Genomic DNA, 27,276 nt, shown 5'->3' on the forward strand with positions numbered 1-27,276 from the left:
GGGGCCAGGTCTAAGATTTATATAATGGGGCATGGCTGCTTGCAGTCTTGTTTTCGACTGCTTTTCCTATTCATCCCCAGCATGGAGCTCCACACATACCAGAGATACCCTTTCCTTGGTAGTTGCCTCCAATTTATAGCCCATCATTGTCTGTGAACTGATGGAATCATGATTATTGTTATTATTATTAGGCCCCGTTGTGTGTTGCTTTGCATTTGCTCTGGCTGAATGTTGATTGCCGTGCCGTTGAGCAGCTTGGATGGATCTTGCAAAAGGGAGATCTTTTGCAGTGGGCTTGTATTTTATTTCACTCCATTGTGTGGCATCAGCAGTTGCCAAACTGGGCATGTTACTGATCTTTCACATGTGTATGTATACATCATTCATTTTTCATTCATCCATCTTCTATGCTCGGAGTGACGTACTTGAGGCTTGTCCAATTTCATTGTCACAGCTATTGGAATAATAGAAGTTTTAAGCAGATGTAACCCTGATTAGCTTCTGAATTCAGGGGTATGGTGGCACATTGTGTTGGGCCACAATTCCCATCATGTGGACAAATGGCCACATGATGGGGAACCATAGACCAGAACATACGAATGGTGCCAGACATTCAGCAGAATATTAGTAGAAGGGATGAGATGTTCAGTGGCACTTAAACCTTGGAAGAATTGGGGGGAAAGGAGAAAGCAATGCTTACCAACATCTCAGCAAGCTCTCTGCTCAGTCCAACACATGCGATGCCTTCTGGAAGAAGGCAAATGTGTGCTTAGCTGTGGTCTGGGTGTATATAGGCATCTTTGGTAGGAGTTGTCTATTGTGAAGTCAAAGCCACAAGGATGGTCTTCAGATCAACCCACCAATCACAAGGGGCTGAAGTGGGGAGGAAGGCAAAGAAGTTGAGGTACAGCCAAAGAGAGGAAGGAACGTAGCCATGGGTCAGAGACATAGTTCTGCATCACTCGCCCTAAAGCCTAATGGGGTGCCAACTCTCAGAAATCCCAGAGAGAGATCTCATTTGTGCCCAGGATATGTTCAATACCTTGGGGAGATCCTGTTGCCAGTTCCCCCATTTGGAAAGCTGTAGAGGCTCAAATCAAACCTAGAGAGGATTTGCCACTCCGCTGGCATGGAGCAGTTGGCGATCCCAGACGGAGTGCAGTTCTGATTGTGAGGGGCGACCGAGGAACATGGCTGGACCTTTAAATTCAGACAAATCAACATGGCGAACACAAAGCAGGGCCTGTTGTGTTCATCCGCCAGATCTCCCTCCTCTACACCCGATTTACAGACACTAAATCAAGGCTTTGCGCTGTATTTTTGAAATATATTGTTTTTGGCACCAGGCGGCAAGCAGAAAGCCAGCTGTGACTTTGCAGATAACTGCCAGCCGTCTTGGAAGGAGAGCTTTCTTCTGTTTCTGGCAATCTGACTATAATTGGGGATGTGGGCACAGACGCACAGGCATTCGGCGCACACAAAGTCCTTCGCAAACACAGCCCAACTCCCTCTTCGGATGGCTTTATAAAGACAATCCATCACCGCTTTGCTTTCTTCACAATGGTACATGATGTCGTCCTGCCAGTGTTTGGGATCCCTCCCGTATTCAGGCTACAAATAGGGGAAGGCTGGGCAGTCTTAGGAAATGTATAAGGTGGGAAACCATGGTGCAGCAAATCCATCCTAGGTTATAGTCTGAACTATAATGGAGTCTCCCCACCCCAAGACAGCTCCTTTAAACAGGTGCTGGGCCTATTTGGAGAATAGGGTCCTGGCTTTGGATATAGTTTCTTTAAAGTTTGGGCTTAAACCCAGAGCAGATTTGTCGTTCTTCTGACTGCAGATCCCTCTGCCTCTCCCTTATTTCTCTCCTCCTTTCTGTGTGTATGTACTATTCAACAAGGAGAAATGGATTCAGACAGACTTTGGAGGTGAAGAGACGCGTCCCTTTGCCCTCCTGTGAATTTGAACGAGCAAAAAGCAAAGATAAGGATGTCTCTCCTCTTCCGCCTCATCCCTGTACCTTCTTCCTTCAGCCTTCCTCTCGGCAACGTTATCGCTCCGCGTCTCTTTTGGGTGATCTTGTCATTGCAACGGGATGTATATTATCTTTACCCTGCTCCGGCGGTTGCATGACCCAGCATGCAGCAGGCGATAAAGAAGACAGATGGGCACAGAGGCAGAAAAAGCACCTTGGCAGGAGGGGAAGGGAGTGTTGTTTGTGACACATTTCGAATTCACAGAAAAGTCAGGTCCCCAAGGATGGCTGCTTGGCCAAGGGAGCAATGGAGGGGCTTCTGCCCTTGTCTTGTTGAAATGCAGCAAGATGGCTTTAAGCTCCGGGGCAGTGGGCCACACTCCAGGGTTTGAGGAATTCCTCATAGTGCTGAGCCTGTATAGGAGGGAAATCTTTCAGTACTTTGGATAGTGCCTTGAACTCAACTGTAAAATAAATTCAGCCCTTAGGCAGTTGTTGTTAAATGCCCTGGAGTTGATCTTGACCCATGGCGACCCTCTGGATGAGACATCTCTAAGACCCCCTTTCCTCCATTGCTCTGCTTAGGTCCTGCAAAGTCATACCTGTGTCCTCTTTCATAGAGTCCATCCATCTAACATGCGGCCGTCCTCTCTTTCTACTTCATGTTTCCTATCATTGTTTCTTCCAGCGAGTCCTCCCTTCTCATGATATGACCAAAGTACGTCTTTTTGCCTTGACCTGCTCTTTCCTTCTGGCTTATGGCTCCCTCTGTCCGCTTTTGGCTCCCAACATTTGGCTCTTATCAAGCTCCTGGCCTCAGGCCCAAACTGAGGAATATTTGTCCAGCAATTGCTGGTCTGTCTCTGTTGCTGGCCCAGTCCGAGGCTCTGCTTCTCCCAGTTAGGGCTGAGCTGAGCCTTAGAGCAAAGCCTGTTTTCCCATAAAGGGGCAGAAATGTGGCTAATTGGATGGAAACTAGACCGAGTCCTTATGTAAGAATTGGACTAGAGCCTGGAAAAGCCACAGTTTAGGACTGCGTCTCCCCAAATCCTAGGTTGGCTGGGGGATTCTGAGATGCAAACACACAACTTTCCCGAGCGCTGCTCTAGATTTGATGACTCTTGAGGAGACAAGAGCTTTGAGAAGTTACAGCTTGGCTCCCCAAATCCCAGGGATTCTCAGAGCTGTGGTTTTTTCCTTAGCTCTGCTGTAACCACCCATTTTAGGGACACAGCACCACCTTCCAGACTGTGAGTCAAAAGCAGGGGCCAGCCCCCTTTGACCATTCAAGAATATCCCATCCCAGCCCTCTCTGTGACCAATGGTCATCCAGTGATCGCTGTTTGAAAACCTCCAAAGAAGGTTTTCTCTCCAAGGCAGCATCTTCCACTCTCTGACATCTCTTAGGAAGCCTGGAAGTCTTGGGGGAGGCATTTCAACCTTTGAGAACGAGAAGGGAAACCTGGGAAACTATCAGAAAATGTTACCATGGGGAAGGGGATGTAGCTGTCTCAAGGCCCCAGGAGAGCTGGACTCAACTCCATCCAACTGTGACCTCTAGGGTTCAATAGATCTATAAATGGACCTGTAGCGACTAGGACCAACATTCAGTGGCTGCTTGGAGGTCGTCCCATGTCAGTGGGGCAATGACACCCTCCCAGGGTTTGGCTAGCATTGAACGCAGAGTGGATTCACAGCTCCCACTGACATGGGAGCCCCCAACTGCTTCTGACACAGTACTTTAACTTAGTTAATTCTGGAGACCTTTGCTGGGCTACAACAAAGCTACAACAACCTCCATCCTCATGCTTACCAGGAGTGATGGATGTTGTCACCCATCACCTCTGGAGGACAACGCCTTAGAGAATGGCAATAGCAGAGGAGGAGGTTGAAGTTGAAAGATGATACACTTTAGGTTTTTTTCTTTTGATGTCCTTCCAGATCCTTCGTAGCTTCCCAGAAACCATCCCATTTCCCTCTCCATCCCCTGCACTTTGACTCTCTCTCTCTTTCTAGGCCCATGCTTCTGACGCAAGGACGCATGCCTCCTCTCCTCCTTCCTTGCCTTTATGTGATATTAATGTCCTGGGTGAGCTCTCTGGTTCATTAAGCAAAAGGCAGACGAAAGGAGCCAAAACAGAAGCTCTTCTGAATGCGAAGAGGAGCCCGTGGCCATTGGAGGTCTCACAGGGCCAGGTTGGTCTTGAGGTTTTAATTTTTAAAGGCAAGCTGGCAAGTTGGGCAGGGAAGAGAGAGAGCTAAAGCTGCATCCACCGTGTCTCATGGAGCCATCCGTCTTGATGCCATTTTCAGTTCCAACTAGAGCAGACCCATTGTGGGATTGACCTCTGGGTTGACTCTCCGTCCAACAATGCATCCAAAGGACCTCCTTCAGGTGACACTGACCAACGGGGGCCAACATTCTTTTCTCCAGCTCTGGGGGTCTCACCCTTCTCCAAAGAGAACTAGGAGAAGCTGGAAGCCTTCCTTCTTTTCAGAGGAGATGGATTTTCCTTGAAGGACCGTGGCTTGATTTCCGCCAGCGACAGGTTCGTACGTTTCCAGGTCAGACGGCCGGCCAAGGGAGAGAGGGCTGCTTATCATTCCGCCCCGTGTTTCTCTACAGAGAGTGCCAATGAGGGAAGATCAATAAAAAGCAAAGCGCGGTGGCATCCATCCGAGCGTTGGACACCTGTCCTTAAGGAAGTGTCTTGGGAGCCGTGATGGGCCATCACCAAGCTGTCACAAAGTAATGATTTCCCATCATCGCCCAGGCAAGGCCAGGCTCCGATCGGTGGCCTCAGGGTGGACGTCAATGGGCCCCATTGCCAATCTGCTGAGCCAGCTGTCTCCATCCATCCTTATCAGTCCTTTTGGAATCAGGGGATGCAGAGATGGCATATCCCCCCCCCCCCCCCCGGCTTGGGTCCCTTTCCAAGCAGAAAAGGGTAATGGCAAGGATATTAGACAACTGCTACCCAGCAGACATGGAGTTCCACTCCGGTTCACAAGGGGAGGTCAGGTTTTATCCTGGATAAACTGGACGCTAGGTTTTGATTGTCTTGCTCCATAGGGAACATCCGCTGAGGCTTCTAAAGTTTGTGGTCCATTAGCTCAGCTGCCACTCCATTAAATCAAGTTGGAGGGGACAAGGAGATTTCATTGCTGTTCTGGAGGGACCCAGTGATATTCTACATCGACTCCATAGTCACTTCTGCATAACTAAGTAATATCTCCTGGAAATGTCCTCCTCCCCATCAGCAGATAGGCAGACCTCCTTGGCTTGATGCAGCTCCTGGATGCTAAAGTGGACTTGGGTCATGATGCAGTAAGACTATGCAGCGGCATCATTAGAGTTGGTGTTATCCATTATGTCAACACATGGTGGCACCTCCATGGATGGTGAGGAAGGTATCACACCAGGGAACCCATCATCCTGAAGCTGCTTTCTGCCTTCAGCCTAGACAGCAAAAGATGGGATGCACAACTCTGCTTCCATAGAACTGAGCATGTCAATTCCACAATCAGAGAGAAATATCCAGCCGCTCCAGTTAATTTCCAAAGGGAGCTCTTTGGATTTGTAGCTACCTCGAGGAAGAGCTCCCAGTCAAGGTGGACCTGGCCCATGTCTGCTGGCAGAAACTAGTCCAGCCACCCGTTGCGTTAGTCTGCGAGGGAAGGTCCCCTGCGGAGAGACTTCAGAAGGATCTCTCTTCCAAAGTTGCCCAGGCGCCCGCCGAGAGTCAAGTAATAAATGATGAGGGAACAACGTGGGAAGGAGGAAAGCCGTGGCCTTGGAGCTCATCAAAGACAGAAGACCCTTTCCTCCAGTCGGAGGCCGGATTCAGGCCCAGCAAGTGCTGGATAGAAACAGAGAGTGATTAGCTGAGCCGGCCCAGATGCCCTCAGTATATGGCCCTTCTGCCAAAATGGTTTGGGGATGATGGAGGTGAGGCTCAGGAGTGAGGTCCACTGGACTTTGATATAACCCAGGGAAAGGAGGCTCCATCTTTCTCCCCTCCTCTTCCTCTTCCTCCTCCTCCTCCTCTTTCTTCATAATCATCTTCTTCATCATCATTTTACCTCCTCCTCTTCTTCATGATCATCTTCATAAGCTTCACCTTCCTTTCCTTCTCTTCCCTCGCCCTCCTCCTTCATCATAATCATCTCCATCATCATCTTCTTCTTCATCTCCTCTTCTTCAGCCGTCGTCTCCTTCTTCATCATCATCTTCATTATTTTCTTCATAACATTCATCTCCCACTCCTTCTCCCTTCTTCCCTCTTCCCTTCTCTTTCTCCTTCCTTCTTTCTTTAACTCCTCATCTTCCTTCATGATCATCTTCTTCATCATCTTCACCTCCTTCCTCCTCTTCCTCCTCCTCCTCCTCTTCCAGATGTTATTAGACTCCAAGTCCCAGCAGCCCTTGCCAGCAGAGGTGATTGCATAGGATGATGGACGTTGCAGTCCAGCAGCAACTGGAAGGCTGCCTACTTTCTGATTTAGGTCGTTTTGGTGAGCAAAGTCAATCCAACGCTGAAAGGACTGACTTCAACCATCAAGGCTCAGTCGTTTTAGTAATTTCCCAGCAATTGCGCATGGAGCATAGTAACTCCAGACTGGGAGAAATGAAGGGTTTGTTGTTTTTGTGGTTGCTGTGTCTTTCTGACACGTTCTCTTCAACGTTTCTCCAGAAAAAAAGGGTGTTTCTTTCTCCTGCTGAATTAATACATTAAACCTGACAGATGCAATAATATTTACAGTTGTGTGTATGCAGAGTCTTCAATTGCAGAGACAGGCGCAAATGGATTAACGCTTTCTGGGTGTTTATCATTCTGAGCACATGTTCCTAAAGATTAGTTTCTTCCTCCCCCCCCCCCAAAAAAAAAACACCAACCTTGTCATTGTCTGCCTTCTTGGAGGTGAACATCATTAGCAAGTTTTGACACTGTCGTTGAGAGGTTTTTCTTTCCAGCGGTCTCTACCTGCGCCATTGAAATCTCTTGCCTTAACTAACAAGCAATGCGTTGCCACTGTTGTTTTGCAGAGTTTAATAAGTGTCACAGAAATTCCGCAACTCTTTTACTCTCGATCCTTTTTGAAATGGCTTGGCCACCGGAAGAAATATTGGCAGAGGCAGAATGCAACTTTATACTCGTGGAGATCGGAGGTAGTGTATTGTGAGTTTGTGCGACTAATGGTTGTGAATTTGTGCAACCAGGGTGCTACTAAGTGCACATACAAACCTCCATGTGTTAATGCACCATGCATATATGTATGTGCAACGTGCAATATACAGTGCTCATCTGCGCATTCAGTGCACAGTGCACATGTCCAACCAGAATGCAAACACAACACTTTTTCTGCAGTCTCGAACTTTTTGCAGATGTTCCACATTAGATAAAAAGATCCAGCTTCTTCCATTGGGCAACTTCCGTGAGAGGAGTCCAGCCATCCAAAGCTCACTGACGCTCAATATTTGGCCCTACAGATGTTTCCTATTTCATCCCCCACAATCCTTGCCCATTGGTCAACCTGGCTGGGACCTCTGGGAGTCCAAAGTGGATTTAGGAGCTGTAGGGTTTGGTGAGCTCAGCATCCCACTCACCACCAGAACTGATGGCTTGAGATATCTGCCTGGTTTTTAGATTCATAGAATCATACAATCTTGTGGCCCTGACTAGACCTTCTAGGCCAAGGAGGGACCACAATGGTCATCTAATCCAACGCCAACAACAACAAAAAGTTGTTCTTCATGTTCAGGTGGCATCTCCTTGCTTGTCATTTGAATCCATTGCCCCCATGTGTCTTCATCTCTGGAGCAGCAGAAAACAAGCTTGCTCCTTCTTTCATAGGGTATCCCTTCAAATATCTAAAGATGGCGATCATGTCACCTCTCAGTCTTCTCTTGTCAAAGTTGTTCCTCTATTTGAAAGCCTCCAAAGAAAGAGACTCCACCGCATGCCAAGGGAGCAGCTCTTCAGCCATGCAGGAGCACACCATCCAAGCCTTCCTTATGAGAGACGGCCATCCAGCCTTTGCTTGGAAACCTCCAAAGAAGGCCCTCGGAAGCAGTCCATTACACGTTCGGACACCTCTTGCATCCAGAAGTTCTTCCTAACGCTGAGGTGGAATTTCTCTTCCTGTCGTTTGTATCCATTGCTCTATTGTGTCTTAGTCTCTGGGGCAGCAGAAAACAAGCTTGCTCCATCCTCAACATGACACCCCTTCAAATATTTAATATGACTGTCAGGAAGTTCTTCCCAAGGTTTAGGTGGAACTCCTTTCCCTGTAGTTTGCATCCCTTGCTCTGGGTCTTAGTCTCTGGAGCAGCAGGAAACAAGCTTGCTCCTTCTTTTCTCCATCCTCAGAGTCCCACCATTCGACTCCATTGTGGGGTCCCCTTTGAATCCTAGCATTACAAGGAGACACCTCCTCTTATTCCTCGCTATCTGTTCGGGCCTTTTCTTTAATGCTAACATTTATTTCTGCTCGATGCCACAGACGCCGATCTGGTCTGAGCAAAACAACGCGGAGCAAGTCAAATCACATTTGCTGACATCTTCTACCCATGAATAAAAAAACGAAACAAAGGAGGTTCCGCATGGAAATAATCGCGGGGACACAACGGAAAAGAAAACAAACGCAACCCGACACAAAAAATGGGTGGAGAACTTGTTTCTGGAGTTTCGGGAAACCTTGCTTCTATGAAAGTGGATTTGTTCAGCTCTCCTACTCTCTGGTTTCTTGGGAGGAACTTCAGCGCTAACCTCTTAAATTTGCTCCTCCAGTCCTTCAAGTTATTCTGATTATGGAATAAATAAATACTTTCCAAATGCTCTCCCTCCTTCATTAATCACCCGCTATAAGGGAAAATAATTGGGGATTATTAAAAGCAATTACCGCCTAATCATTGGCAGGGGCAAAACGCCATTAATCTTTCTTCGGGCCCCTTGGAGTTTAAACCCTTCAAGGCCAATTGGGCTAATTTGGATTACCAAAGGGGTGTCAGAGGGGTTTGGAAGGGAAGATGGACAAGAAATATATATATATATATATATATATATAGAGAGAGAGAGAGAGAGAGAGAGAGAGAGATTTTGTTTTTTAAAAATCCAGCATAATAATTGGTCCCAGGGATGATCAATAAAAAGTCTTGTTGATTTGGAATAGCAAATCAATTGATTTGAAAATAGCATTTTGCTTGAGCGTTGAGGAACCCTGGACTGACGCGATTCTTTGCAGTTTGAGATGCAGTCTGTGCAAAACTGGAACATGGTTGTTTTGTGTGCGCAGAATATATATACATATACACACTTACACATACACACACACACATGGAATCTATTGGTTTTCATCCTATTGGCCAGTTGTGATGTTGTAAGCTAGGCTTACGACCCTCACCATTGTTTTGTATTCACATTGATCATGGCTAGATGGCCTTTGGGTTCCCTTCCTGTTCCATGATTCTATGAGATGCACTTCAGCTCCAAAAGCAGACCAAACCACAAAGGCTGAGGCGTCCCGAGATAAAATATTTGGCCACCGACTGTTCCAGCTTCCTAATGGGATTTCAGACTTGTGATTCCTGGAGTGTGTGTGTGTCTAGTTTTGTGTGGTTGTTTCCCCTGCATTTTGTGCAGAGAGCATCTTGTACATCTGCATTCAGTCACATAAACCATGTTGCAGGGCTGGCAGGGGATCTTTTATTGAAGAGAGCCGGTCACTGAGCTCCTAAAAGTAACCGTCTTCTTGAAATACATAGACAGGGCATGCAGTGCTTGTAATGCCAAGGGAGTGATCGAGGGCTTTCTCTCCATCGTTTTCTCCATCTATCAATATCTGTCTGTCTAGGAATTATCCAGGGCTTTCTCTCCTTCCTTCTTTCTATCTATTGATATCTATCTACCTATCTTATCTATTTGGGAGTGCAGCATTCTTGCCGAAGTATTTCCAGATCGACCTGCCTAGGTGCCATTCATCCATACCTTTCTTGCCTCGTTGCCAGGTGAAATGGAGGGTGATTCGCACTCACCGCCTGCCTGGATGTATTGAACTATTTCACTCCACTGACACCTCTTTAGAGTTTGTGCCAAAACCTAGCAGAAACACCCCTTCTCTCTCATGTCTCCCCATCCAGCCTTCCCTCCTCCTCCTCCTTCTCTTGCGCTGGCAGCTCCACTTATCAGGGTTCCAGATCAGTGCGCTCACCCTCTGGACACTTCCACAATCAATACGTGCAAATAGGCCGGTGAATTGCGTGAGATGTCTTTGCAAGACGTAGGCAGCGTTTGCCTGGACTGTCAGAAAAGGCTTGTTGCCGTTGAACAAAACACGGCCAGCTCTCTCTCCGGCCTCCACCTCCCACCCACCCATTGCAACATGGACGGTGGCTTATACTTTGGTGCACCAAGTCTGCAGCATGTGTGTGGGAGGGGAGGAGAGTCAGAAATCAGAGGAAGACCTTCCAGGTCAAGCGCATCTGTCTGTGTTGAAAGCTGAGCTTGGAAACAATTTCTAAGCTCCCACGTCTGCTTTTAATCTACTGGCAAAGCAGAGAGGTAGGCTGGACCTGTCTATCGATCATCTCTCCATCCCAAAGCCTTTCCAAATATGAATGGACTGCAACTCCCATCAGCCCTAACCTGCACAGCCAATTGCAAGGAATGCACAGTTGCATTCATTATTCCATTGCTCCACATCCAAGTCTCTAGGGGAGCAGAAAACAAGCTTGCTCCATCCTCAAGATGACATCCCTTCAACTGTTCTTCCTAATGTTTAGGTGGAGCCTCTTTTCCTGGAGCTTGCGTCCATTGCTTCTTGTCTTATTCTCTGGAGCAGCAGAAAACAAGCTTGCTCCATCCTCAAGATGATATCCCTTCAAATGTTCTTCCTAATGTTTAGGTGGAGCCTCTTTTCCTGGAGCTTGCATCCATTGTTCCTTGTCCTATTCTCTGGAGCAGCAGAAAACAAACTTGCTCCCTCCTCAATGTAACACTCCTTCAAATACTTATCCAGTGCTCTCATATCACCTCTTAACTTTCTCTCCTCCAGGCTGAACATACCCATCTCCCTCAGTCGTTCCTCAAAGGGCTTCATGGTTTCCAGACCCTTCACCATTTTAGTTGCCCTCCTCTGGACGCCCTCCGTCTTGTCTTCATCCTTCTTGAATTGTGATGCCCAGAACTGGACACAGGATTATTCCAGGTGACCAAAGCAAAACAGAGTGGGGCTATGACTTCCCTCGATCTAGACGTTATACTCCTATTGATGAAGCCTAGAACCGCCTTGGCCTTTTTAAACTGCTGCATCCCACTGTTGACTCACATTGGCAAGAGAACCATTGTCAGCCTAGATTTGATGGATTGAAATCAATGTCTCCTAGAGGACCTGAACATACAAGGCAGATGATACAGGAGAATGGATTCACTGCATCCCTAGCATGAAACCCAACGATGGATAAACCCGGCCAAAGATGGGATGAACCAAAGTGGCACGTAACGTTGTCCTGCAGAAATGTGCACCGGTTTCAGCCTTTGGGATTGGAGAAACTGGAGAGCTGGCAAGTAGACTTGAGGACAGCCAAGACCCATCTGTCAACGATATCTGCGCTAATCCTGTCCCCAATTCCTCTATGTGAGGAATTTAGTCTATTGCTCGCCAATCCCCCAAAAGGCACCTGCCAAACCCTTCTGGTCTCAAATTAATACGGACTTGATTGACAGCCTCGGGAGGGAAGACCGGGAGGGTGGCACACATCTGGATTCCTCCTTCGTTCTTCTGCCACGGCCAAGTTTCTCTCCTGTCTGGTTTCCATGGCTACTCTGAGCTGTATTAGCAGAGAGGCAGAGGGAAAGCAGACAGCGCCATGCGTGTGCCAAGAAAAAAGGCTTCTCCATCCCAACTTTCTTTGGAAGCGTTCCTTGACAAGATCGTCCCCAAAGTCTAGCCCTTCCGATGCATCTGGAGCCTGACATCTCAGAGTTAAGGGACAGTTTGCATTTTCTAAGGAAGGAGAACTTAATCTTTGGATGGTGGCAGCAAGACTTTAGGCAAAAGATGGCCTCAAAGTGTGGTCCCAAAGAGGGGGATCCACTGAGAACCCAGACCAAACCTTTGGTTGTTTCAGCGTTGAGAATATTATGGAAAGATGCAAAAGCATTTATACCCAAATTTCTTGGGAACAGGCAAAGGCAAGGAAGAAAGGTCAGACTGTTGTGGCTCTGCATCTTTAATCAATTGAGTTTTAATTGGACTAATTAATTTTCAGCAGCTTTCCTGGGCCCTTTGGGGTTTCCAGCAAGGGAGCGCTGAGACCGAGAGACCCAGCCAGACATTAGGTTGAAATCTCTCCTCTGCCTTCCTTCAGCCCCCTTCTCATCCGTAGCATTGAAGCCATCACTTCCGTACCTTGAAAAGCATGGCCTTTTGAGGGCATGATATATATGTCAATACAAAAGAGAGAGAAGTCGATGTGTAGATTTTATACACAATATTTTAGATGATGTTGTGCCTGAAACAAAGGTTGCGTACACTGAAGCAGCGGAAAGCAAAGAGGTCACTATCTCAGCCACTCATGTGGACTCTTTTTGGATTTGGGGCAATTTTGGAATAGTTTGGAGTTTGGATAAGGGAGACTCAACTTGGACCCTCTCCAAAGAGCTGAAGCCAACCTTCTCAACTAAGCCTTGGGTAGATCCTTTAAAAGGTTTGGAGTAAAATCCAAAGTAGATATGCTGCCCTACATCCATGGGAGACACCTTGCGTAGACCCCCTTAAAGTTTGGACTAAAATCCAAAGTAGATATGCTGCCCTACATCCATGGGAGACACCTTGCGTAGACCCCCTTAAAGTTTGGACTAAAATCCAAAGTAGATATGCTGCCCTACATCCATGGGAGACACCTTGCGTAGACCCCCTTAAAGTTTGGACTAAAATCCAAAGTAGATATGCTGCCCTACATCCATGGGAGACACCTTGCGTAGACCCCCTTAAAGTTTGGACTAAAATCCAAAGTAGATATGCTGCTCCATATCCATGGGAGACACCTTGCGTAGACCCCCTTAAAGTTTGGACTAAAATCCAAAGTAGATATGCTGCCCTACATCCATGGGAGACACCTTGCGTAGACCCCCTTAAAGTTTGGACTAAAATCCAAAGTAGATATGCTGCCCTACATCCATGGGAGACACCTTGTGTAGACCCCCTTAAAGTTTGGACTAAAATCCAAAGTAGATATGCTGCCCTACATCCATGGGAGACACCTTGCGTAGACCCCCTTAAAGTTTGGACTAAAATCCAAAGTAGATATGCTGCTCCATATCCATGGGAGACACCTTGCGTAGACCCCCTTAAAGTTTGGACTAAAATCCAAAGTAGATATGCTGCCCTACATCCATGGGAGACACCTTGCGTAGACCCCCTTAAAGTTTGGACTAAAATCCAAAGTAGATATGCTGCCCTACATCCATGGGAGACACCTTGCGTAGACCCCCTTAAAGTTTGGACTAAAATCCAAAGTAGATATGCTGCTCCATATCCATGGGAGACACCTTGCGTAGACCCCCTTAAAGTTTGGACTAAAATCCAAAGTAGATATGCTGCCCTACATCCATGGGAGACACCTTGCGTAGACCCCCTTAAAGTTTGGACTAAAATCCAAAGTAGATATGCTGCCCTACATCCATGGGAGACACCTTGCGTAGACCCCCTTAAAGTTTGGACTAAAATCCAAAGTAGATATGCTGCCCTACATCCATGGGAGACACCTTGCGTAGACCCCCTTAAAGTTTGGACTAAAATCCAAAGTAGATATGCTGCTCCATATCCATGGGAGACACCTTGCGTAGACCCCCTTAAAGTTTGGACTAAAATCCAAAGTAGATATGCTGCCCTACATCCATGGGAGACACCTTGCGTAGACCCCCTTAAAGTTTGGACTAAAATCCAAAGTAGATATGCTGCCCTACATCCATGGGAGACACCTTGCGTAGACCCCCTTAAAGTTTGGACTAAAATCCAAAGTAGATATGCTGCCCTACATCCATGGGAGACACCTTGCGTAGACCCCCTTAAAGTTTGGACTAAAATCCAAAGTAGATATGCTGCCCTACATCCATGGGAGACACCTTGCGTAGACCCCCTTAAAGTTTGGACTAAAATCCAAAGTAGATATGCTGCCCTACATCCATGGGAGACACCTTGCGTAGACCCCCTTAAAGTTTGGACTAAAATCCAAAGTAGATATGCTGCCCTACATCCATGGGAGACACCTTGCGTAGACCCCCTTAAAGTTTGGACTAAAATCCAAAGTAGATATGCTGCCCTACATCCATGGGAGACACCTTGCGTAGACCCCCTTAAAGTTTGGACTAAAATCCAAAGTAGATATGCTGCTCCATTGCCACAGAAGAGAGCAGCTGGTAAGATCTGGGGTTCTCCAAGCGCACCGCTTTTGAGCTTGTTGCATGGCATGAAACCCTTGGCCATCAGTCAGCTTCTTCCAAGGCAGCTCCAGGGTTGGAGGCCCCCAAGAGACCTCTGTGGGACTTCTCTGATGGAAACAGTGCGGCACCTGAAGCCACAGACAGCAGCCTTTAAGGGGCCTAAATGAGGTTATTCCTTTGCCGTTCCCTCGGCCGCCTGTCGCCTCCAGCTTCTCTTGACCAAGCCAGGGGAAATCTTGATGTGCTTTCGGAGGATGACGAAAAGCTTTAATAACCGTCTTTTGAGACAACCCAGGTGTCATCGGTCAGGCTGTAATAACCGCCATAAATAAAGCGGGAGGGTTTCCAATAACATGGCGCGACCCATCCAGGGTGGGGAGACTCAAAAGATGGCTCTCCCTGCTTCCTCTCCTCCTCTTCCTCCTGGTTCTATTTATCTCAACAATAGCTCTTCAAGAGGAAAGGCATTGCGTTTTCTCAAGCCTGCCTTGGGGACATCAGCCTGCATCAAACACAACATGGATCTATATCATCGTAGCAGCAATGCGGGACCAGCAGGTAACTTCCATGGCTCAGTGCTGTGGGATTATGGGATTTGTAGTCTGCTGTGGCACAGGAGCTCTCAGAGAGAGAAGGCTAAGTGTCTCACAAAACTACAAAGACCAGAATTCCATATCATGGAGCCATGGATTAATTCTGCAGTGTAGATGCTCCCCATGTTGAATCTAGAATCCCTAGGGATGTCTAGTCCAGCTCCTGCCAAGTCTGTAGGACTTCTGTTAGAGACGGTTCTTATTTGCCATCAAGTGGTCTTCAACTTATGGTGACCCTATGAATAAGACACCTCCAAGTCCATCCGTCCATCATCCTCTTCCTCCTTACCTACTGTCTTCCACTTCAACAATCCTTATCATTTTTTTCCAGTGGGTCGCACAGTCCCATGATCCATCCCAAGAATGACAATTTTAATATAGTCCTCCTGGCTTCCAGGGAGAGTTCAGGCTTCATTTGCTCTCAGACCCATTTGTTTTCCTTTTGGCGGTCCAGTGTCCTCTGCAGAACTCTCCTCCAGCCCCGCATTTCCAATGAGCTCATTTTCTCCTTGTTAGCTTTCGTCGCTGCCTCGCTTTTGCGATAGTAGATAGAAATCGGGAAATATTATGGCCGGGACGACGCTGGCATTGATATTCAATGAGCCACCATTTCACGGGAGGATCTTATCTAGTCCCTTCATTTCCTTGCTCCTCCATTAAGCTTCCCTTCAATGCATGGCTCTCCTGGCTCAGGTCAATTCTAGCAAATCACTGCATCCAAAGAATACATTTCGGCTTCCTTCATCAGCTCCAAAAAGGGAGCTCCTTAAAGCTCACACTGTGCAAATTTATTAACAAACGTATCTGTGAGTGTTAGCTATCCGTCTTGCTCCGATAGCAACTTGTGAAGGCATTGAGAGGATGGGACCAACCTTCAGACCTTCCTCTGAAATATCACCTAGTAGCACCTGGTATTTGTCAAGGGGGTCCCATCCAAGCCCTAACTAGAGCTTACCCTATTCAGCTTCCATGATCAGACAGGATCTGGTGCCTTTGGAGTGTTTAGATGTGTCCGCACATGCCTTTAAGTTGCGTGTTGACTTATGGCGACCCCATGAATTTCATCGTTTTTTTAGGCAAGGAAACCCCAAAAGGTGTTTTGCCGCTCCGTTCCTCTGAAATAGAGCCTACAGCCCCCGCTATGCTTTTGTGGCCTCCCATCCAAGTACTAACCTGATCTGACCCTGCTTATAAGATCAGGTGGGATCTGGTGGTGCCTTTAGGGTATTTGAGGTGCAAAATACTCATTATTGTTGTAGCTACACACCTTCAAGTTGTTTCTGACTTGACCCTAAGGTAAACCTATCCCTATTCTCTGGGGAGCTTGCATCCCAGAGGGGTTTCCATTTAGCTCTTGCTTAAAAACTCGGTTGCACTTTCCAGAATGGCTCTGGGGGGGGGGGGGGCTCACAGTGCCATCCTCCATTTTTCCCACCCAACGCTGGGCTTTTAGCAGCCTTTTCATCCATTTTGGCTTCTCTGTGCCCTTTCCGTTGCTTGTCTGCTGATGGTTTGAAAGGTTCGGCTCAGTGCTTTTATCTCGCACTCTGCGAAAAGTCCTTTGGAAACAACATTTGGCTTTAAAAAAGGGGAAGGGGGGGCATTTTGGACAAAAGGGGAGAGTCGAGCCATCATCCTTTGCTTTGCCTGCCGCTGTCAATAAAGTAGCCTTGGAAGATGATGGACTCTTTGTATCTGGAGGCCTTTAAACAGAGGAAGGCCAAGGCCTTGGGTAGGAAACCCCATGATAGGTTTGGTCACCATAAGTCAGGAGTGAGTTGAAGGCTACAAGAATAAGAAAACAGAGATTTGATGGACATCTCTCAGGGGTTCTTTGGCTGTGGGTCCCTGCAAGGATTAGATAGCCCTTGGGGTCCCTCTCAAATCTATTCCATGACAAGTGAAGGGCTCCAGATCCCAATCCCTGGAAGAAGCCTTTTCTTTGCTTATTGAGACATTATTTTCCAACACACACACACTGAACTTGTGAAGGCCTGGGGCTTTATTAGCTTCCCAAGATTTAGGCTCCTGCCTCCACCGTCGGCTTCCCCACCTCTTTGCCGCCGGAGGAGAAACACGGGATTAATCTCGGCTGCACCTCTCACTTAATAGGAACACGGCCATAAATGTAATCATGCACTTTATGAGCTGTGCAGATCTGCCAAGCTCAGCAGAATCAATAGGGAAGTTAAGATGCCAACGGAGTCTCCTCCTCCGCCAGGGTTGGTCCAAGCGCCTTGGGTTTCCCTCAAAGATATCAGAAACCGATCACAATTATTATTTTTAAGCAGATTTAGCTGATTTGAGAGCAAACTTTGGATTTAACTGCAGGAATAATGCACTTTGACACTGCTTTTGCTGCCATGGCTCAACGGCTCAATGCTGGGATCTGTAGTGCATCCCTGTAGCGCATGGCGTAGTAGTTTGAGGGTTGGACTGGGATACCGTGGTGCGAATCTCTGTTCCTCCGTAGAAACCCATTGGGTGGCCCAGGGCAGGTCACACTCTCTCAGCCTCAGAGGGAGATGTGGCATCCGACGACAGTTTGGAAAAGTTACTTTTTGGGGAAGCGCGCCTACGGGGGCCTCTCCGCCATCAGATCCTTTTTAAACCTGAGACGCCAGGTGTTGAAATCAGCATTTTTTCCAGCTCCAGAGATTAAATCTCATTAGCATGCAAAAGCGCTTACAGTTTTAACAGCTTACCTTAATTACCAATTTCACCATTTAGGCACTTTCCTGAATGTGAAGCAGGCTCAGCCAAAGGCAGGAGAATGAAATGTCAACCGGAGAGCAGCCAAAGAGGACGCGGCGCAAAACGGTGAGTCTCCAACTTTGGAAAGTTACCTCTTTATGTGTGTATGGATAACAACTTTTAAAATCCTCAGTAGCCAGGCTGCCTGGGGGATTCTGGGAAATGTCATCCATAGAGAGAGAGTGACTTGCCCAAGGGATTGCATGGCTGAGTGGGATTCAAATGCTGTTCTCCAAAAGTGTAATATTGAATGCTGTCATGGACATATCCTATGTTTCCTCCTTTGAAAGGTGGTGGTTATGCAAATGCCTTGGACAGCTAAATGGGTCCGAAAGCAAATCAAGTCTTAACTCTCCTTAGACGCCAGAATGACCAAAGTGACACATATCTTGAGATGATGGGACCCATTAGACAAGACAATAGAGCTTGCTAAGGTTGAAGGCTAGGATTTGGAAGAAGAGGAGGAGTTGAAAGGGCAGCTAGGAAGGAACTAGACAAGATCCTGACGTGCCAAGATATATCATTGAATAGCAAAGTTAGGGCTGTCCATGGAGTTTATCACACGGGACGGGAGGCTCTTAATTTCAAAAGAGGATAGCAAGGAGTTGTAACCCCCCAAAAACCCACTCAAAGGATATTGAGAAGCTGGAGCATGTCCAGAGGAGTGCGACCAAAATGGTGAAGGGTCTGGAGACCACCAAGTCCTAGGAGGAGCAGCTTAGGGAACTGGGGGAATGTTTAGCCTGGAGAAGAGAAGGTTAAAGGGTAACATGAGAGCCATGTTAAAATATTGGAAGGGAGGTCATGTTGAGGATGATTTCTGCTGCTCCAAAGAGTAGGGCACAGAGCAATGGAGCCCAGCTACAGGAAAAGAGGTTTTACCTCAACATTAGGAAGACCTTCCTAATGGTCAGAGGTGTTTGACAGTGGAAGATGCTGCCTTGGAGTGTGATGGAGTCTTTCTTTGGGGGTTTTTAAGCAGAGGCTGTATGACCATCTGTCCCAGGGAGGGCTTGGATGGTGTATTCCTGCATGGCAGAAGAAGGGGGTTGGATTGGATGGTCCTTGGGGTCTCTTCCAATTCTATGATCCTATGACTGTTGCCAAGATCTGCAATTCAATGGCAAACATTGGGGTCCCTTGGGCATCCTCCTGCCCTTGGCAAACCAGTTTGGTGACAGCAATAGTCTTGGTGGTATTGCAGCGCCCTTAATGCCATCCAGTCGCGGATGCTAATGGCTCTTTCCCCGTTCGGGGAATTGCTCCTTCCGTTGTGTCTCCACCTTTCATTCCTCGACACTGAGCGCTCTCTGAGTGCATCTAAATGGAGAAGGAGAGCCTTGCAATTGGGCTGGGACATGCTTGGAATGAGCTGTTTGCTTGCCTCTGATTGTTGCTATTAATAAAACATTACATTAAATCAGGGCTGGGGACGCATCGTAATTGGGAACCATCCATCAGAGGGCAAGGGGAGGCTTCTTTGCCAACCAAATGGAGCCGTCAAAGTGACTCAGGTGCAGGTGGGGCAAATGGAGGAGATGGTCCCGGCAGATGGACGTTCTTGGGATTTGCTGGGGCATGGGACACGCAGTCGGGAACGACAAGGAGGGTGAAGACACAGAGCCTCATCATGGGAAAGGACCATCCTAAAGGGACCATCTGTCCCTTAATGAGAAGAGCAAAGAGCAAGAAACGACGCAATGGCATCCATGAATTAATGGCACGCAATTTGCCATATGCTAGTCCCTACTAGATCTCACGCTTAGAAGGGTCGGCTTTGACATAAACGATTTCCTCCGGAAGAAAGGCCTCAGTAAAAAAGAGCTCCATTTATAATCTGCGAAGTGCCACCCTCCGCAATCTGGAATTGGGTCCCAGAGAGGTGTTTGGGATGAATATTTGGATATTTGACGCCTATGGTTTCCACATATCAGCCCACGCAGAGCTTGGAAATGTCATGCCTTTTATCAAGGGGACTCAGAATCCCTTTTCCAAGAAGACAATGGCCATGCAGACAGAAAGTCTCTCTATCTCTTGACAGAGGTGGCTAAATGTTTCACCAGACTACAAATCCCAGAATTCCATAGCACTGAGACCAAGCACTGTCAAACTGTATTATTTCTGCAGTGTAGTGTGTTATTCATCACAGGAAAAAAGCAAAGCAAGGCCTATATTGAGTGAGTGCCGAAGGAGTGAATAATCTCCCATCGCACCCAACGATCATATTTCATTAAGAATAAGGAGGTTTGCATTATTTTGGCCCCGCATCTTCGGCATTAAGGAAAGCAAAGCAAAGGTAATTGGGTGAGACATTCATCAGCCAAACATATGCATAAATCAGCGCCGGAGCATTGAGAGGCAAAGGGAAACCCGATCGCTCTTCCGAATCTGTGTCTGACACCGGCGCTAAACAGATTTCGGCAGCGAAGAAGCGTTCAAGCTTCTTAAAATATTAATTCATAACTCTGCGATTGGGAGGGAGGGGATCACAGTAATGGGGTAAGCGGCGGATGATGGAAGACCTTCCCGCCGTCAGCCTCTTGATGCATTCATTCGCTGAGATACATTCGAGGAATCCAAAATTAAGGGGAAAGCATATTATTAATAGAGGACGGGTTTTGCATCCTTGATCCAGAGGAGTCCATTGCCAGGAGCAGAAACGATGGCATTGGAAGAAGAGAGGCATGCCATCAACCCAAGGCCCAACTTTCCAATCTATTCAGGACATTTTGAATTCTGAACCTGTTCTCTAGCATATTAGCTACTCCTCCTAATTCAGTGTCTTCAGCTGGTGAATGTTTAGGTGTGTTTCAGGATTTGCAACCCTCCATACAGGCCTTTCTTTTTAAAAAGGAAAAAAACAAAGCAAAACAAAACCCAGATCTCTTGTGCCATACAGTTTCGCCCCCATTTGCATTCGGAAAGAGCAATGGCTAATACCGCCTTTCAATTTATTACCAGAACCTCCCTCCAGCATTTTCATTAGAGTTCTGAACAAATAAATAGCTTCTCAGAATTGTCCAACCAGTTTGAGGATATTGTTATCCTTGGAGTGTAAAATGGGAGAGCTCAGGCTTAGCAGTGGCTACATGGCAGCTCCTTCCTTCCTTCCTTCCTTCCTTCCTTCCTTCCTTCCTTCCTTCCTCCCTTCCTTCTTTGTCTCCCTCCTTCCTTCTTTCCCCATTTTCTTCCCTCCCTCCTTTCCTTGTCTCCTACCCTCCTCATCTTTTCCTTTCTTTTTTCTCCTTCCTTCCTTCTATACCCATTTTCCTTCCCTCCCTCCCTCCCTCCTTCTCTCCTCATTTTCTTCCCTCCCTCCCTCTCTTCCCCTTCCTCATCTCCTTTCCCCCCTATCTTCTTTCCTTTTTTTCTTCCTCCCTCCCTCCCTGCTTCCTCCCTTCCTTCTTTGTCTCCCTCCTTTCTTCTTTCCCCATTTTCTTCCCTCCCTCCCTTGTCTCCTATCCTCCTCATCTTTTCCTTTCTTTTTTCTCCTTCCTTCCTTCCTTCCTTCCTTCCTTCCTTCCTTCCTTCCTTGTCTCCCTCCCTGTCTTCTTTCCTTTCTTTTTACTCTTCCCTTCCTTCTGCTGTCACTCTCACTCTCTCCAGGCCAATATATGCTTTCTTTGAAACCTCTAATGAGTGTGCAAGGAAACTACGTCTCTCCAGAGCTCTCCAGGACAATACAAAAGACAATACAATGCAAAACAGCAGCTCTGGCCACCACCTCAACCCTCCATACGTTGCTTTTCCTCTGAATTGGCTTCATTGGGTCGTAATATTGCCAGGGCTGATTGGCTAGACAGCGCTTCTGGATCAGCTTGGTGGTTATAGGATCCCTGGTTGGTTGGACCATGTAGGAAAATCTTCTTTCAGAATTGCAAGCCAAGTTGAGAAGGTCAGCAAAGAGATGCGGAAGGAAATGGCAAACCTTTGGAGACATTTGGCCCCCTCCCAGCTCCCTTTTTTCATGCCTGAAAATATCCATCCCCATAAATTTGGCTCGACTCCACCAGATGCACATTTCTGCTGACGCCTCCCTTTGGTTCTGTCTTCCTCACCCCAACAAATAGTCACTTTGCGCCACCTGAGCGCACAGTTATCCCAGCGCTGAAGATTAATTACCGACACTTCATCTCCTCGGAGAGCACTTTGGAGCGGCCACACAGTCAGAAAGGTTTCCGCCGCATGGATAAATTAATGGGAACCATCGCCTCCCCTCCCCAAAAAGGTGATCCTTTTGTCACTCGCACATCCAGGACTTGGCCTGCGGCTCTCCAAAACAAGACAAGTGCAACAGCACCAGAGACACAGCCAAGAGTTCAGGAAAGCACAGATAGCATGGCATGAAAGGCAAGAGAGAAAAGGCAGCCTGAGAGATAGTGGCCCATAAAAGACAGGGCTCAAGGTCCCAACTCAAAATGGCCTGAAGCTTGCAAGGGAAAGAGCCTTCCAAAAGATTTGAAAAAGTATCGCTCTCCATACCATTTGAACTAAGAGGAAAAACAGCTAAATGCAGGCCTATGGCTAACATCTCTCCAATCTATTTTCTCCTGTATGGTTTTTAACACCTTGCCTGTTAAAGAAGAAGAAGTCAGTGGAGCCTCGAAAGCTTTGCAACGTGGGCATTAGGGTTGTCCCAAGAAAGGTATCTCTGTTTGGTGGATTTGTGATGTTCTTGCAATGGCATGGCAGAGTCCGTCTCCATCCTGTGAGTAGCAACGAAAGGGACCTCGGCGCGAGTGCTGCGTGATGCATAGTGAGATGATGGCCATGGCAGGCCTGTCATCCCAAATTGGGGACGTCTCCCTTGAGCGTGATTCGCTGCCATCGGAACTCCTCTGGGGCCTGAACCGTGTGGCGGAGGCAGGAGCGGAGGCATCCCTTGTCGGTTCAAGGAAGGCTTCGGCTCTGAGATGGCGCCAGAAACAGATCTGGGGTGAAGGAATGGTGGTGGTATGGATGAGGAAAGACAGAGAGGTTTGGATGGATGGCCGTGCGCAAGGTGAGCTGACACCTCTTGTGAGCGTGGGCCCTGGGGATGGAAAGGACATTCAAAGATATCCCAGAAGAAAATGGTCCAAAAATGTGTTTCTTGAGTGTTGGGACCCTGAGAAAGAAAATCTCGGACTGATGTGAATCTTTCCAGTTTGGGACTTAAGTAGAGTTAAGCCTACGAAAGCTCTGTGCAAAATGGACACGTTTTGTGTGGTGGAAACAGCCCTTTTGGCACAGAAAACAACATTTCTGCTCAGAAGACAATGCTTACGGAGCAGAAAATTCTGTTTTCCTCACCCCAAAACCCCTTTGAAACTGTGGTCCACGAACCCCTCCGCAGAGTCAAGCATTCTCTAACCCTGGGTTAAAATGACTCCCATAAGTGCCCCAAAGGTTGCTGCAGAGAGACATGCCTCACCCTGAGTCCTTTCATGTGCTTGGTGTCAGATGTTGTCAGGGATTTACTGTCGAAACATGTCGGACGTCAAACCATTGTCAGGCGCTGACTGATATGTGTCAGACCCTGTCACATTTTGACTCTTGAAAACATCTTAAGATGTCAAATGCCGTTGCTGCTGCGGAAGACAAAGCATTTGTCTGGAAAGCAGAGAACAATGGAGTACCACAAGAGGCCACAGATCGCCAATGGAGCGCATACTTTATACACAGGGAAAAAACCAAGATCCTGATCTTAAGTGACACAGGTGCCTGAGATACCGGGTTAAATCTTGGGAAGGGTGACCATTTTGTTCGGTTTGTTTTGGTAAGAAGTTACAAATTCCTTCATATCCAGGAGGATAAAAATAAAGATGGAGATTTTTTAAAAATCACACATAGAAGATAAGTGTCAGATACACTAAAATACTTGGAAGGGCAGCTATGAAGGAACTAGACAAGATCCTGAAGTGTAAAGGCATATCTTTCAGTGCTGAAGTTAGGACGTCCATGCCGTTGTACTTCCAATTTCTATCTATGGCTGTCAAGATAATAAATGCATTGGAAATGTGTCGCTGAAGAAGAATTCTGCAGATATATGGTGCACTGTCAAAAAAGACGAATACACAGATCCTAGGTCAAACCAAGCCCAAATGCTCCCCTGAAACGAAGACGACTGAACTGAGACTGTCATACTTTGGACATACCATGAGAAGACATGACTCCCTAGAAAGGCAGAAGGTAGTAGGAAAAAAGGAAGACCGCATTGCAGGTGGATAGACTCAATCTAGGAAGCATCAACCCTGAATTTGCAAGACCTGAGCAAGGGCTATGGACAAGGGGGTGGCTTGGAGGCCTCTCATTCATAGACTCACCACAAGTCAAAGTCGGCTTGATGGCAGCTACCAACAAAAAGCAAATCAAGAATTCTCCCTAGAGTCCAAGATCACTTGTGGCGGTCATCCTTTGGCCACATCATGAGAAGGCAGGACTCACTGGAAAGGACAATAAGGCTTGGTTACGGTAGAAGGCGGCAGGAGAAGAGAAAGGCCCAATTCTACATGGATGGACTCCATCAAGGCCTGAGTCTGCAAGACCTGAGATGGGTTGCTGGTGGTCAGATGATAACTGGGTCACTGTAAGTCAAAGTCAACTTGACTACAGTTAACAACAAACACTAAAATTCCACAAAGAGTGTATGTGAAAACTTTTAATGCAACAATTGGTTGGAGTTGGTGGATCCCATCATGGTTCACCAAGTGCATAGCTCAAAGGCCATCTCTGATTCTTCTATCGGAGATCTTTACCCAGCCGACAGTGCGCTCATTCCCATGCTGTGGGTCACCTGCCTCTGAATGGCTCACGCTGAGACCATCTGAGCTGCGGAAAAGGCAACCCGGAGAGAAATCATTTTTCAGGAGCTCAATTTTCCACCGGCCGAACCCAAGCGCTTGATAGACATCCGCTCTTCCCCTCCATTGACTTGCACTAACTCCCCTGGAAAGGAGACACCAAACTGCTCAGGATTATCCGGCCATAAAGAGAAAAACAAAAACTCCAAACCAACCTCCAAACAAACAGGAACTTTCTCTTCTGCATTTATTAAGGTTCTTCTTTTTTAAAAAATAACAAATATAAAAATCCTACGCTGGAAGGCGCGCCTTCAAAGCCATTTTCTCAGAAGCCGTCCCAATGGGGCTCCTTAATTCAGAGCACAAAAGGATCAGAAATGGCGTTTGAAGTCCAGAGAGCTCTTTGTGGGCCTGTTTGCCAAGCTTTGAAGTGAGCGATACTTTCAGCAACAAAGGAAGGGATAGAAGTCAGGAGGAAATGACCTGGGAAGTTGGAAGGGAGGTCTGGGGGAAAACATGGGATGGACCTTTGCAGGAGCTTCTGGGCCACAGAGGCTCTGGACGTTGCAATGCTCACAGTCACCTGGATTGAAAAACAAATATGTTCATCATGGAAAGGGGTCTTGTAGCACCTTTGAGACTAACGGAAAGAAAGAAGATGGCAGCCTGAGCTTTTCTAGTCTTGAGCCTAGTTCCTCAGAAGCTCATGAAAGTGAACATTTCCATCAAAGTCTAGGGGAAAACCTCAACTGGGCCATGTAGAAGTATCTGCTCTACAGAGACCATAGAAATCATGGAACTGGAGGATCATAGACTTGGAAGGGACCACAAGGGCCACGTAGTTCAACCTACACAACTAAAGCACTCCTGAAAGATGACCATCCAACTTCTCCGCCAAAGAAGGGGAGTCCATTGCCATTCAAGGCAGTCTATTCCACCGCTGAACCACTCTTACACTTCTTCCTGGTGTTTAGGTGGGATCTCTTTGAATCCACTGGTTCATCTCCTACCATCCAGAAACTAGAAAACAATCTTGATCCGCTTTCCACATGAATTCCCATCAGATATTGAAAGACAGCTATCATAGCACCTCTCCGTCTTCTCGATCAACCCAGCTCCCAAAGCTGTTGTTATAGGTCCTGGTTTCGCTGATCTTTGATCATCTTGGTTGCTCTCCTCTGGATATTTTCCAGCTTGTCCTGGACTCCTGGCATGGTATGGCCATTGATAGCAATGTCTTCAGTGTTCACAGTCATCTGGTTTGGGAAATGATTATATCCAGTTCCTGCTATCTGAGGTTTCTGGGAGTTCGAATCCCCAAAGTAACTTTCCCAAACTCTGGCCGTAATGCGCCATAGCCAAAGCCAGCTAGCCAGTTAATTGGGATATTTTTAACTCTCATCACCAACTTCTTCACATCGCCTCCACCGTCAAATCCATTAAAGCGTTACTATTCGGCGCATTTACTCTGTTTCTCTTAAGATGCTCAGATCCTGCCTTCCTGGCTCCCAAAGCGGGACGCTTCTCCCCAACTGGGCTAATGAACCCAGTTTAGAAAACGTAATGTAAATAAACATGAGTTAAGTCACGTATAATTAAAATTAGACAAAGATTAAAAACAGCGGCGGCAAAATCAGAACGGCGACCCACGGGCTGGGAATTTTTTACAAGAGGATGGGGGTTTTAAAAAATGAGCCGTAAAGCCATCAGGACAAAACCATTGTGACTTTTCCGTTGATGAAGCCTCCAATTAAACCGCAGAAATGCTGGCATCCCGATGGTGCCTCATGCGTCCGCAAATTCCCCTATGGAGACACTTCAACGTTATTTCCCACTACGGAAGAGACGTATTTGGTTCAAGGCTGTGGAAGCAGATGTGTGTAGCTGGTTCCGTTGTGCATTTGCTTCATTCACGGTTGCTGGTGTCTTGCGTTTGATGGTGCGCTGCACATACTTGTGAACGGACCGTTGTCTGTGTGCAGAAACTCCCCTTCATTTGGCCGTACCTGCCGTTGTGCAGCATCACAACTCACTAAGCAAGCAAAGGCAAATTTATTTCACACCAAGCCAGTGGCAATTATCATTACGATGGATGGCCCTTCCAACTCTACGGTTCTCTGAGTCTAATTGCAACTAATGAAGTGGCATTTTGCAACCTGTGTGTAACTCTCAGTGTAAGTGAGTAGATGCTCAGCATTCCAGCATTCCAGCAGGGAGGGACAGCCATGTAACACATACATAAATGAAGAAGGAGGAAGGAAGGAAGGAAGGAAGGAAGGAAGGAAGGGAGAAGAGAGCATCAGAGGGAGGGAGGGAGGGAATGAGGAAGGAAGGAAGGAAGGAAGGAAGGAAGGAAGGAAGGAAGGGAGAAAAGAGCATCAGAGGGAGGGAGAGAGAGAGGGAATGAGGAAGGAAGGAAGGAAGGAAGGAAGGAAGGAAGGAAGGAAGGGAGAAGAGAGCATCAGAGGAAGGGAGAGAGAGAGGGAATGAGGAAGGAAGGAAGGAAGGAAGGAAGGAAGGAAGGGAGAAGAGAGCATCAGAGGGAGGGAGAGAGAGAGGGAATGAGGAAGGAAGGAAGGAAGAAGAGAGCATCAGAGGGAGGGAGAGAAGGAAGGAAGGAAGGAAGGAAGGAAGGAAGGAAGGAAGGAAGGTTCTCCTATGTCAGATGTTTCTTCTGACTCAAACCTGTTCAGCCAGCTCCTCTCCGTCTTCCTTTAAACTGA

The 27,276-nt window shown here is 47.2% G+C and overlaps 1 protein-coding gene across 2 annotated transcripts in view; it reads left to right on the forward strand.

Annotated features, from left to right (window-relative positions):
• Positions 1-27,276, forward strand: part of LOC149287031 (uncharacterized) — a 149,283-nt gene that overhangs the window by 97,280 nt on the left and 24,727 nt on the right. For both annotated transcript variants that reach the window (XR_016277532.1, XM_089493473.1), the window contains exon 6: positions 17,748-17,837. Coding sequence is in view for 1 of the 2 variants with exons in the window: in XM_089493473.1 (XP_089349599.1) it covers positions 17,796-17,837 (42 nt within the window). In the remaining variant the exon portion in view is untranslated. The remainder of the gene's footprint in view (positions 1-17,747; positions 17,838-27,276) is intronic.

This window comes from Sceloporus occidentalis, unplaced genomic scaffold (genome assembly GCF_023333645.1).
Source record: "Sceloporus occidentalis isolate IW3139 unplaced genomic scaffold, rSceOcc1.0.p SCAF_64, whole genome shotgun sequence".
NCBI classification, from domain to species: Eukaryota; Metazoa; Chordata; class Lepidosauria; order Squamata; family Phrynosomatidae; genus Sceloporus; species Sceloporus occidentalis.